The sequence below is a fragment of the Chaetura pelagica genome, unplaced genomic scaffold (genome assembly GCF_000747805.2).
Source record: "Chaetura pelagica isolate M959 unplaced genomic scaffold, ChaPel_1.0 scaffold67, whole genome shotgun sequence".
Lineage (NCBI taxonomy): Eukaryota > Metazoa > Chordata > Aves > Apodiformes > Apodidae > Chaetura > Chaetura pelagica.
The window spans coordinates 889,344-903,532 of record NW_009954107.1 but is presented as its reverse complement, the minus strand read 5'-3'; the positions used below and the strand labels follow the sequence as shown (position 1 = coordinate 903,532).

At 42.9% G+C, this 14,189-nt stretch overlaps 1 protein-coding gene across 1 annotated transcript in view; it reads right to left on the bottom strand.

Annotated features, from left to right (window-relative positions):
* Positions 1-14,189, bottom strand: part of LOC104393017 (cytochrome P450 4V2) — a 17,255-nt gene continuing 3,066 nt past the window's right edge. The window contains exons 2-11 of the mRNA XM_010002468.1: positions 11,257-11,369; positions 10,312-10,397; positions 8,493-8,683; positions 8,019-8,088; positions 6,692-6,818; positions 4,790-4,981; positions 3,377-3,479; positions 3,047-3,181; positions 2,699-2,878; positions 1-176 (exon numbers count right to left, since the gene is read on the bottom strand). Coding sequence (XP_010000770.1) covers positions 1-176; positions 2,699-2,878; positions 3,047-3,181; positions 3,377-3,479; positions 4,790-4,981; positions 6,692-6,818; positions 8,019-8,088; positions 8,493-8,683; positions 10,312-10,397; positions 11,257-11,369 — 1,373 coding nt within the window. The remainder of the gene's footprint in view (positions 177-2,698; positions 2,879-3,046; positions 3,182-3,376; positions 3,480-4,789; positions 4,982-6,691; positions 6,819-8,018; positions 8,089-8,492; positions 8,684-10,311; positions 10,398-11,256; positions 11,370-14,189) is intronic.

The following is a 14,189-nucleotide window of genomic DNA, read 5'->3' as shown; positions in this document are numbered from 1 at the left end:
TCATTCTGATCCGGTGTTCGGCCTCCTCTTCAGTTTAACCCAGATGCCTGCATTTGGACGGAGAATCAGTTCTCCAGCTATACGAAGCTCTTCTCGATTGTGACAGGAGTCCACCCAAAAGCGTCGCAGGATGAGGGCTAGAAGAGTTTTCTCTTCCATTTGTGCAAAACGCTGACCTATGAGTCACAGGGCAGGGGAAAGAAAAAAAAAAGAAAAAGATGGAAGATGTTACTGTCAGGTTGCATCAACAGTTGCTGCATTTGCACACTCACAGTGACACCCCAAGAAACACAGGACAGCAAGGACTGTGCGTGTGCCTCAAGAACAGGTGGCCAGGCAGGCCAACAGCATCCTGGTCTGCATTAGGAATAGTGCAGCCAGCAGGAGTAGAGAGGTAATCGTGCCCCTGGAGTCAGCACTGGTGAGGCCACACCTTGAGTACTGTGTCCAGTTCTGGGTCCCTCACTTCAGGAAGGATGTAGAGCTGCTGGAGTGAGTCCAGAGAGGAGGTACCTAGCTGGTGAAAAGTCTGGAGAATAAGCCCTATGAGGAGAGGCTGAGGGAACTGGGATTGTTTAGTTTAGAGAAGGGGAGGCTGAGGGAAGACCTTACTGCTATCTACAGCTACCTGAAAGGAGGTTGTAGGGAGGCAGAAGTTGGTCTCTTCCATCAGGTGAAGAATTACAGGACCAGAGGAAATGGCCTAAAGTTGTGCCAGGGGAGGTTTAGATTGGATATTAGAAAGAATTTCTTCACTGAAAGAATGAATAGACAGTGGAACAGGCTGTCCAGGGAGGTGGTAAAGTCACCGTCCCTGGAAGCATTTAAAAGAAATATAGATATAGTGCTTTGCAGCATGATTTAAGCACTGGTTGGGTAGATTAGGTTATGGTAGGGGGATTTAGGTTATGGTTGGACTAGATAATCCTCTGGGATGATTGTGTCCAGGGTTAGGACTCTAGCATTAAGGGTCAAGGTTTAAGGGTCTAGGCGTAAGCATCTAGATTAAATGGTTTAGCGTTAAGGGTCTAGCTGATATGGTGGTGTTAGGTCATAGGCTGAACTTGATGATCTCAAAGGTCTTTTCCAGCCTTTTCACAGATTCTGTGATTCTGTAACAGAACTGGCTTTAGGCCAAAATCAGTGTCATATGGATAGTACAGAAACTAGAACTTTTCTCTGCATGACAACTCTGGCCTTCCTGAAACAATCCACAGCACGTCTTCTCATAGCACACAGAACTCAAACAGCAAACAGGAAACATTCAACACCTTACACGGAACTAACACAAAACACAGCCTTGTCATGTCTCTTAGATGGACTAGGCAAGAGGGAATGGATGCCAGACTAGAACAGGAGAAGATGCAGCACAGGGTCTGGAAGGGAGACAAATCCCACTGTTCCATATATGCAGAAAGGAGAAAAGAAGATCCAACTGCAGCAGAATTACAGACAGACTTTCCTTTAGTGAACACTAAGTATCACACACGCTGACGATTCAGTAGCACAGAGTGCAAAGTTCAATTTACATTTCAGAGAAAAGTGAAGGAGGAAATGAGAGAACAGCAAATTATGAGGGAAATCAAACCAAGTCACAATCCAAGCAGTTCACTCAAGCTAAACTGAAAAGGGGAAAAGGACAGAAAACTCCATGCTCAAAACTTTTTATGTAAACCTCTCTGTATAATATGCACAGATGGACATCTGCACGGTGATGATAAATATGTTGTACACAGGATTAATGAACCTGTACATGTTCCTGTGCACCCAGGAAATAGCTAGAAATGTAATACTAAATTAAATTCCTTTTTGGAAAACAGGAAGACCTAGCCTGCTGTTCTTATGGGAGGGGAAAATGAAAAACAAACCAAGAAAAAAAAAACAAACCCACAAAACAAACAAACAAAAAACACACACCAAAAAAACCCAAAACCAAACCAACCAAACAAAAAACCCCCACAACGAACTTCCAAAATAAGAAAAAAAACAAACAAAGAAACAAAAAAAAGCCCTAAAAGAAGTTTTATTTTGTGTTCTTGTGAATGATTTTACAGCTGAATGTTTCTCATCTACATTTAAGATCAGTGCAGGGAACAGCCCTTTCATGTGTTATCTAAACAGTGTCTCTACTCTGAGCATAGATAAATGTTACGTGTCTCAGTGGCACCTGAGCTGACAAGTTCTAGGATGACAGTGAAAACACCAGAGCAACAGTATCAAAAAGAGGAAAAGAATGTATCACTTGCAGAATGCACATTTGGGACACCCAATTGAGATCATGAGATTGACAGATTAAATGTTTCCAGAGCAAAACAAGTGCAGGACATCTGTCTTCTCTTGCTCTGTCTTGCTGACAGTGAGCATCACACATTTGGAAGTATTCCTGTCCTAACACAGGAGCCCATTAACATGCTGCCAGGCTGCACAGGCATTGAGGAGAGAACACCAGTGTGATCGACATCATTCCCCGAGAAGAAAGGAAACCCTTGGCAAGAAACAAAATCTGGCAGCTCCAGCACCATGCTTGCAGAAGAGACAGTGCCCAGAATTTGGAGGAAGGGCAGGGGACTGGGTGAAGGACAAGACAGGACTAGCCAGCACCTTAAGACTTAAGTTTTTTATACACTCAATGCTGCCACAGTTACCACACCAAAAATAACACTGTCACTTTACAAGGGTCTCCTCTTCAGCCACCTACCAATGCAGTTCCTGGGTCCAGCTGAGAAGGGCACATAAGCATACGGGTGCCTTCCCTTGCAGTTTTCAGGGAGGAATCGCTCAGGTCTGAACTCCTCTGGGTCAGGGAAGATCTCGGGGTCTCTATGCAGAGCATAAGTTATGACAAGAACATTTGTGCCTTTTGGTACCTGATATCCATCTAAAGAGAAAAGGCAAAGAGAAAAGGGTCAAAACAAGAGCAAGTAAGTGATTTCCTATGCACAAGAGCACAGTAAAAACTGAAACAGTACTGCCCTTCACTTGGGAAACACCTTCACTGAGGAGATGCCTGCAGGACAGGAAGTGGCAGACACAGGACGCTACTTACCAATAACACAATCCTCTCTCAAGGTACGGGCAAACATGGGAACGGAAGGGAAGAGCCGAAGGGCTTCTTTCACAACACACTCAAGGTATCGAAGCTTCTTCAAATCACCCATTGTAACAGGACACTCACTATTGCCTGTCCAAAAAACAAATAGGGGGACTGGTTGTGCTCTCCTACAGACCTTTCAGCACCTGTACCACTCACCACTAGTTGTTGAAAGCACTAGAAGGGCCACAAGGCATGTTCCTACCTCCCCTTCTATATACTACATTCCCACTCATAAATGCAACCACCACTACAACCCAAATGAAGGAGGGAATTGAAACATACCAAACACCTCATCCAGTTCTCTGTGAACCTTCTTCTGGGCTTCAGGATTATGTCCAAGTAAGTAAAGTGCCCAATTCATGGCAGCTGCTGTTGTATCATGGCCCTAGAGGTCCAGATTTAAAAAGACATTTACTTCAAAACTATTCCTGTGCACAGGTAGGCTTTGTCAATTCTTATACGTGTAGGTAGTATGGAAAGTGAGACTTATTAGTCCCACAAACATAAGAATAATAAAAATCAAGAGCAAAGAACTCTATCCAACTCATTACCAGGATGAAAGATGACCCACAATTCTGTCAGGTACCTAAAAACTGACCAAAAGGGAAAAAGTGTTTAAATAACTCAAGAAAACAACCCTTTTTCTGCCTCCCAGAAGTTGCATGAACTATCAGTATCTACAAAGTGAAAAAGAAGCACATTTAGGGTTTTGGTTACCGTTCAGTCAACAACAAAACATCTGGGGGGCTAACAACTACCACAGCAAAGATACAATAGATACAATCCATAATCTTTACAAAACTATCAAAAAAAGGGCACAATAGGACACAATACACTGACCATAGGAAGGAATACACCTTGGTCTCCTACATGAAGGGCATCAGCATCATAAAAAGCCCCCCAACAAACAAACAAACCCCAACAAAAGCCAACAAATCCAAACACAAACAAAGAAAACCCCACAAACACAAAAACACACAAATAAACCAAAACACACACCAAAACAAGAGAGGAACAGAAAAGGTAGCAGTTGACCAGCAAAGGATTGTGGTACTAAAAAGTAGCACTTGTGAAGTTCAGGATTCTGCATCTTTTCAAAACCCAGCTATGAAAGAGTTTGTCTAGGCTACATCAGCAATAATATCACTCTGAATTCAGCTCTTCTAAGATAGAATTAAGGTCCACCTAATGGAGTGTGTGAAAAATTTGTAAAAGTCCTGTTTACATCCTTCACGGGGCAGGGAACTAGATATGGGAAGACATTACACCAGTGCACAGTTGATGACAGAACAAGGAGGTTACAGCCAACATGGCAAGGGACAGAATGTGAGGAGACCTGACAAAATGCCAGACAAAACACTGAAACCATTCAGAGCTCTCTATAGCCTTAATAAGGTTTGCAACAGGAGCTGACAGGTCAAGGCCCACATCAGCCATAACTTGCTTTCATGAGCAGAACCTGCTCACACAGGCAGGGCCTGCTACATGCGTACTGCCCAACATCTTGCCAGGGCACACAATTGTTTCTATCCTACAGATTTCCTCTTAGGCTTCCAGTGCTAAACTACCTTAATGCTAAAAGAAACCTCCCAAACTAAGAAAAAAAATATTCACTACCTGCAATTGGTGAAACTCCATGAAAATAAGCAAAAAAAGCCAAACAAAACACAACAAATCAACATGTTCCTTGGGTACCTCAAACATGAAAGTATCCACTTCCTCACGAATGTCCGCATAGCTCAATTTTTTCCCTTCATCATCTGTTGTGCACAACAGCATGTCCAGGAAAGCTTTTCTCTTTTTGGAGTAACTTTCTTCACAGTTGCTGTCAGTATCACATTTTGTTTGCTTGCTTTTTTCAAGTTCTGCAGCTTTTTCTGCAATAACCTGAGGTTAGAACCATTAGATTAGTTGAGGTGCAGTCTACATCACACACATTTCTCCTATTTATTTTAATAAAAAAATCCATCTGTAGCAGTCTACATAATCTAGTTAGCATTAGCATATGAATTCTAGTTGACTTTTTGTGTTAGTAAGTGAAATATGACCAACCCCTCTTGTTGCAAGTAATAGAATGCATTGAATACCCTTTATGTCATCAGGCAAATAGATAAGCAAACTATGCAAACCACTTGATGATCATAAAGAAGTGTAAACACATCCAGAATATCTGGCACAATCCAATACTGAATGCCAACAATAGCAACAGCAAATTAAAAAATATCACCACAATCTGAACACATTGATCACCAATAAGATTTTCTCTACCCTACCCAATAACTAAGGAAAAGATCACATTTCAAACCTCTAGGGAACCCAGATTGAAGAGAAGCCAGAGCACCACACAACCCTGCCTCAGGACTACACATAGCACAGCTGGAACCACTGTGCTAAAGATTCCCAACTTTCAGTATGAGAGCAATGGTTGAACTTCCCTTTTTTAGGTCAAACCACAGCCCCAGTGACAGACACAGATTTCTTGTCACCACCACTATAACAGCAAAATAGAACTCTTCAATAAACTGGTATGGCTCTCAACAGAGGAAGCTCTAAATGGGAAAAAAATATTCATTTTCATACACACATTTTTCCCTTACTGAACATGTACATACTGAAACACACACTAAACCACCTTCTGTCTCAGTGCTTTCTGTCAGCACCTACACTAGGTGACATTATTATCTAATGTTCCTTTGTCATATTCTAAGATTGGAATTCTTATATTTAGTGCACCAGCCCAGCATGAAACCTTAGGTCCCTTTAAGAGCCTCTCTCATGCCTCACCGCTGCAATTCCCAATAAAAGGAAGCAAAACATTAACTACTTAAAAACAACACAGAGTCAATGATACAGAATCATCATACTTAGTGAAAATGAGATTATTTCCTTTGTCATGGGCATTGACACAATGACATTGTGGGGTACATACATATATTTCAGAGTAAGTAGCTTTTATGGTAACATCCTAACAGTAGATTTGGGAGGGCAACCATTGGCAAGAATAGCATGGGAACTATTTGATGAGAGAAAGGGGCATTACTAGAAAAGCCTAACATGGTATAAAACAGTTTTCTCTCCACAAATCAGTGACATATGCTTAATGGTTTCTGTGTCAAAGTGTCTTACTGCTAATGTGGGGACTTGCATGCATTTGCTCATCTCAGCAGCTCTGCTCTGAATAGGGGAAAAAGAATACAGGCTTCAGTTTCTGAGAGCTGGACCAGTCAGCATTACCGAGCAGAGCCCCATGCTTACTGCAACAAACATGGCAGTGAGCTGTTGCAGGTGATTCAGATACGGAGCATTAGGGGCAGTTCAGTTAATGCCTGGTGTTTGTTTCAATTGTCAGTGACCAATAAGCCCTGTTACTCCCCCAGAGTAGTATATTTCCTTGCTTAAAGACAACAGAGCTCCTGACACAGGAGTCAGCTGTTGTCTTTTCAGGGAACTCCTTGGCATTCCAACAAAGAGATAATTCTCTTAGTAGACACATATTTGGGGGGGCTGAACCTCACCCCTATTTTGGAAGTTCTCTGAGTGTAAACAACAACTATGATGCACCATTAAAAAAAATAAAAATAAAAAAAAAATCTATACTGTATCTGTAAAATCATGAAGGATCTTGAGGCTTCTCTCATGTTCTCTTCCTTCCTTTGACAGACTAAATAGAGGATCAGGCCAAAGCCAAGGGCTTATCTGTCGCCGTTGGATTAGATCACCCATCCTAGGGGGACAAATTTTACAACATGTAACATTTCTTGAAGGAAAAAAAAAAAAATTTACAGCGCACTTTCAAGAACCAAAATATAGTTCCACATCCCTCAATGAAGCAGAACTTAATATATTGTGTGAGTTTAAAACATTCATCTGAGGGAAAGGCTGCTTTTACTTGCTCCCTCATTTAAACCATTTCAAAATTTCTGTCATCTGTCCCAGCATTACCATGATTTATATCTTTAAGCATTGATCCCTGAGAGAGAGCATATTCTCATTCAGTTGGAATCCTCCTGAAACAGACATAATTAAGTCATCCAGTCCAGTCCCACTCCACATGAGTAAAGTATTAACCATGCTGAAAAGTCACATACATTCTGAAAAGACTAGTCATGCCAGGGTTTCAAAACTATCTGCCCTGAGACCTCAAACAGCCATCTGAAAGCATTACATTTTTACTTGACTGTCCAGATAGCTTATGTGCCAGACAGCATCTTTCAGTATGCTCAAACACAAGTGGAATGCATTTGGAAGGGTTGATTGCCATTGCTATTCAGCTCTTGCACATGCTTTTGGCTGCAGAAAAAGACTTTGAGGAGTAATTATTACATTTAGACCAACGTTAGGCCCACTTGCAATATACTTTGAGAAAGGTCAAGGAACCAGTGACAATCATACCCTCTAATTCCATCCATTTTTTGCAACACACTTGTGTCAACAGGCCCCCTGACAGGCTAGGGATGAGCGCAAACAGCTACATCTCATCTAGGCTCACACATCAGCGTGGTAGGAATATAAACCACGCTCTTCCTAGTCCACTGGACAGGCACATGAAATTTGAATGGTGTAAATATTGCTGTAAACTGCAGAGCAGCAGTGCCTCAAATTTAACATGCTACTGCACCCTCCTAATTCTGCCAGTCAGGCTGATAAGAAATATTGCAGCTCCATTTTTACTTTTTTTTACTTTCTGTACCAATGGATGAACTGAACGGCAGCTGACACCTCTTCAGAGACTCAGCCTCCCAGTGCATTTACTCATATCAGAAAATGCATGAAAATCTGTAGGAGCTTGTCCTGCCTTCTTGGCTTTTTACCTCAATCTGTAACCCTCCAGCCCTCCCTCCAGGCTCACAGCAAATGACCTCCAGACATCAGCAAGCATCAACCCAGTTGAACTACAAAGTGGCCAAGAAAAATGTCCATTTACCTGTATATAGCACGAACATACTCAGAATCCTTATTTTCCTGAGCACCCACATTCTTGCCCATTGCTGTTTCTAGAAGGAAGAAATCATGAACAGTTCACAAGTATAAAGTGAAAAGCCATGTTAATTTACACAAAAAGTTACTACTTCTCCCAGCTTCTCACTGTCACTGCACTGCCCCTTCAACAGGTGAATACACACATCGCTTTCCGGGTGATGACTTCACTTTGCATTTCCATTCTCAGGAACCCTGCTCCTCAACACAACCCACAACCTCCCTTTAGATTGCTACCTCTGCCAGGTCCATCCCACAAACTCACTTGCTCAGAAGCACACAAGACACTCTAGAAAAAGGGGTGTCTTTAGGAGGATGGAAATACATTCACACACTAGACATCAACACTGCTCTGGCACAGCTGTACTCATGAGCCTCTGAGTCACTCACAGCCTAACCAGAGTAACTGAAGAGAACTTACCACAGATTATATCAAGGGCACACAGAGTGATGTCCAGAAAGATATCAAATGGTTCCTTGTCAACATGCTTCTCAAGTCTCTCTAACAAAATACCTCCTTGTTCATTCATAACCTCTAAAAAGTCAGTTAAGATTGAGAAGTGGAACGTGGGAGTTATCATCTTTCTCCGTGACCGCCACTTTTCCCCAGTGCTGCAAAATTTAACAGGAAGAAGGGGTTAAAAACTCCAAGTCAAAACTCTCACAGTCACAGGAAACATTCAGTAAAAACTGCAGCTTGGAACACCTTCACAGGTGGAAACATTGTACATGACTCTTCAAACTGCCCACGGCACAGGCTCAAAGGGATTAAGCAGAAGCTATAGGACAACCCAGTTATTCAGCATCAAGGCCTCAACTCATCACATTGTCTCTGTGGATCACCACTGGTGATTACCTTCATCCACTGACTAGGAAATAAGGATTGGAGAGAACTGGGGTCCACCGGTACTATACAAATGTCTGCCTCAAGGTCTGGCTGCAAAGTACTTCCTTGGAGACAGACAAGCACCTCTAACATGTCTGTTAAAGGTGATTGGGTGACATCAGCTTCCTGGGAGGTCTTGTTCTTTTTCTAAACCACATGTCCCATGGGCACACAACTGGCACCTCTCCTTACAGGGTAAACCATCACACCGCTTCTCCAGTCAACCTGCTATTGAGGCACTCCTTAGGCCAGCTGATCTGCTTGCTGACTACCACTACTGCCCTAATTGGCATAGACTGGAGCCTTCTCCTCCATCATGTTTTTGCAAGCACAAGGACGTCAGAACACCTCTAAAAGTCTACTTGGTACAAAATAACCAGCAAGGAAGAGGACTAACCATGAGGATACAACATTTCCAGTGCTCATGGACCTGAACTCTCTGCACTTCGTTACTGACTATTGCCTTCTTAAAGGCCACGCATGAAACTCAGAATGAAAAGCATTCCTCATCCTCTCACATAAACTAGCACCTCCCACACCACGTGATCACAGATAGCTTTTATAACACCATGGTCCCAGCGTGAAGCATGAGGAGTTCACAAGGCTTCCAAATAGGCAACAAAGCTTCACTGCTAATGCGGGAACTTTCACCTTCTTGCAAAAGCATAATAGAGTCACAAAGGCACCAGAGCCATTCTATACTCGCCCTGCTCTGACTCTTTAATACCTGCAGCCTCCAGAACAAGCCTTCTATGACTCTCCCAAGACTGGAGGACACCAGACACATATATCTCTGCTCTTCCCTCTCTTCACTCCTGACTTATGCTCTTATCCAGGCTCATCACTTCCAAGCGTCCATTTCATAAAGGAAATGAAGGACATGGGGCAGATATTCTCCCATCCTACCTCAAAGCATCACCTGTCTCAAGCCCAGTTCTGCTGGTTTGCAGCATCACCAGCTCAGACAAATAATGTACATAGTAGCAGTGCTGCCACAGTCCAACCACTCAACACACATCACAACATTCAAAACACCCAGTGTGCAGCACTGCAGACTAAATAACACCACTTACATAGGATACAACTCGCCAATACTCACATTCATTCAAGGCTCTGGACAAAAAAAAAAATAGCAATGGCCAAATGTGCCAAGAAACAGATAATGCCAAAATATTTTTTATTGGACATGAGCTGTTAAAGAGGAACCAAGGCCATCAGAAGAAATAACACTTCTACAGCTATCATCTACATCTCTGTCCAGAGATACACACAGAATTTCAACCAACAAACTCTCTTCTTATCACATACCCTGCAAATTTCAAAAAGACAGCAATGCACCTGCATTTCACTATACCTTGTCAGAAGCCCAGTACCCAGCCACGGATGCAAGAAGTTGTACAGGTATGATTTTTCTATATGTTTTGAACTGTTCAGAATAACCTGTAGGAAATGAGAGGAAAAAATATCACTTGTTAGATGAAGAGAGATTTCTTCAACTGAGATTACCTCACACAACCTCAGTTCCTTCACAAAAATGCTCCAAGCCTTAGTAAAATGCAAAATATTTCAGTGCAAGCTGGTACACAGGGAACACTGAGTTCACACCTTCACACCCTTCAGTAAATATCCCATGCAGAGAAACAACAAAATACTAAAAACTACCACTCGCCTTCCTGAAAAAGCAAAATCTGTGTTACAAAGTCACAAGCAGAGCTCAAAGAAAACCCGGTGTTTTCCAGCCTTAATCAAACTTACAAGTTCCACCACCTCTTCAATAAACACTTCAATAAAGAAACAACGCTGTCTTTCCAGTACAGGGACAATCACTGTTAGTAGGAAAACTAATGACTACATTTCATGGCATCAATACAGATCCAGTAAGTTGTAATGCAGAAGTTTGTCACACAGACACAAGCACTGCAACCTGCACTTCATAATGTTCTACCCCTATTCAGTGGTCCCATCTGCTCTGCTGCTTGTCTGTTGTGATCTTGGGAGCAGAAACTTTCACTCACATGAAAGCAAAGCTAAAGAAGATGCTTCTTTGCATAAAGCATAGTGACTTACTGCTTTCATTTGCTGGCAGTCTCCAGTATTTTATTATTTTTTTCCCAAGACTAGGCTTTTTTTTTTTTATGTTCTTCCACTTTCAGCCTTTCTTTAGCACTGGGCCAGAGCACAATCTCAAGTAAAATCAGTCCAAGCCTTTTTTTGCAAAAATTACACTGAAGAAATAGAAATGAACAGCTGGACACTGCTTTGCGTGACAGTAGTACAGATGGGAGACAAACACACTTACCTCCACACTGTCAGGGTGATACAAAACCAGGACAGGCAATGGTCCTATCCAGAGTTTGAACAACGGCCATTTCCTGAACTCTTCAACATAAAATTGTAGTTGTTTAAAAAAACCTAGAATGAAAAAAGCAGATTAGAATTTTTTAAGAGGTTTTTGTTGAATAAGCAGGAGTTCAGTAATGAACTGTTTTTCACTGTATGCTCTGTAACTATGCTTATATTGTAGTTTCATCTTGCTACTATGACCAAGCAGCATATTTTGCACCTATCCATTAGCTGTACTGCAAGAGCATTTCTTACGGCTACACTGTTGGAGAAATCCTTTCTAGCTGTAGATACAGCAGTTTGATTTAAGCAGTCCTGGAGCACTACATCATGAGCTTTCTGTGTTGCAATTGTCTTTGTAATCAATAAGAGTAAAATCAAACTTTATTTGGGCTACATTTTGTCATATCTGACCCTAGCCAAATGTTAAATCAAGAAGCTTCTTAACTTTCCAAGTACAGCATCAAGCCTTTTCTCATCTAAGACCTCACTGGCAGGTACATTTGTGGTGCACACACAGGAGATGACATACACAGTGATAGCAGAGCATTGCGCAGGAACCAGTATGACTTGAAATGTCTATTTTCTGATAGCTGGACTCCTGAAGAAAATCTTTGGAGCCCTTATACTGCGATTGTTTGTGTGCAAAGAAATTACTTCTTACTCCAACATGCTCGTATCATCTCGCGCTCCTGAAGCCCTAAACATCAGTGATGGTTTACAGTTCTGGCAGGGGCTTTTGACAACTAGCTGCTCCAGGATTGAACTCCACTCTTGTCCTTTTAGAACCTTACTGAAGGGTAAGTTACCACTTATGGAGCCACTGTGGATTTGGCAATTCAGATGTCCCTATCTCTGAATGGCATAAAGATTCCTAGGATTATTTATGTCACAGGTCACCTGAGAGATAACACTATTGTCTAGCTGCCAGCTGGACTTCATACCAGTGAGCTCAGCAATTCAGCCAGTTCTCTAACTGCAGAGGAAAGCTGCAGAAGGACTTTTTACGAGTGTAGTGATAGAACAAGGGCGAGTGGGTAGACATAGATTAGATATTGGGAAGAAATTATTGACTGTGAGGGTGATGAGACACTGGAAGATTTTGCCCAGAGAATCTGGAAGTGTACTCTGGAAGTATACAAGACCAGACTGGATGAAGCTTTGAATAACCTGGTCTAATGTGAGGCCTCCCACCTCCCAGGGGTGCCACCAGTGCGCTCAGTTCATTCCCTGAAATGCCTGCACACCAATGGATGCAACATGGGGAATAAACAGGAGGAGTTAGAAGTCCATGTGTGCTGTAAGGGTTATGATCTGGTGGCAATTACAAAGACATGGTGGGACAGCTCACATGACTGGAATGTGGTCATGGATGGCTGTGTCCTTTTCAGGAAATTTTACTTTTGGAAGCTTTTAGGGCATCAGTATTGACTTCTGTTACAAAGCCTAATGATGCAGGAATTTAAGTACTAGTTATACATTTTCTAAATTATTTGTTTGCAGCTTAGCCACAGGTCTTCCATGGGTACAAATTCAGGGGCAGACTGGCATGGGTGATACAGCTGTGGTGTCTATTACAGACCTCCTGATCAGGACAAGGAAGTTGATGAGGCTTTCTACAGGCAGCTGAAAGCAGCCTCACAACTACAGGCCTTAGTCCTCATGGGAGATTTTAACTTCCCAGATATTTGCTGGAAGGCCTACACAGCCAGCCATTCACAGTCTAGGAGGTTCCTCCAATGCATTGATGATAACTTCTTGATACAAATGGTGGACAAACCAACTAGGAGAGGAGCACTGCTGGATCTTGTGCTCACCAACAAGGAGGGTCTGGTTGAAGCAGTGACGGTCAATGGCAGCCTTGGCCGCAGCGATCATGACATGGAGGAGTGTGGGATCCTGTGTGGGAGGAACAGAATACCTAGCAGGACCAGAACCCTGGACTTCCACAGGGCCAACTTTGGTCTCTTCAAACAATTGTTAAGATAAGTCCCAAAGGACAGGGTACTAGACGGTAAAGGGGCTCAAGATAGTTGGTCAACATTCAAGGACCACTTCTTGCAAGCTCAGGATCAGAGCATCTCAATGGGTAGGAAATCTAGTAAGGGAGTCAGGAGACCTGCATGGTTAAACAAGGAACTGCTGGGCAAACTCAAGTGGAAAAAGAGAATCTATGGGTCATAGAAAGAGAGGCTGGCCACTTGGCAGGAATATAGGACTGTTGTCAGAGGATGTAGGGAGGCAATTAGAAAAGCTAAGGCTAAACCTTGCAAGTAAGGTCAAAGACAATAGAAAGGGCTTCTTCAAATACACTGCAGACAGAACTAACTCCAGAGGCAATATAGGCCCACTGCTGAATGAGGTGGGTGCCCTAGTGACAGAGGATATAAAAAAAGCAAAGGTACTGAATGCCTTCTTTGTCTTCACTGCTGCAGACTCTCCCCAGGAGCCCCAGATCCCTAAAGCCCCAGCAGAAGTCAGGATGAAGGAGGAGTTTGCTTTGATAGATGAGGATTGGGTTAGGGATCAGTTAAGCAATCTGGACATCCATAAATCGATGGGTCCGGATGGAATACACCCATGGGTGCTGAGGGAGATGGCGGATGTGAAGGACCAGGTATTTCCTTACACGAACATGAAATGTCCTTTGAGTCAGCCGACAAAACTGACTTAAAATGGTGTCTCCATACGGCAGGAAACCCCCTCTGTGTGTATGGGGGGGGGGAGCAGCTGCTGCAGGGGAGGAGCCGTGGCCAGAAGCAGGGGCAGGACTAGGTCCCGCCTGATTGGCTGAAAAGCCCGGAAATGCAAAACTGGCGCCGAAGAACCCCATGAGAGAGGCAGCGCGACACGCCCCTCTCTCTCTCTCTCTCTCTCGCTCTCTCCTCG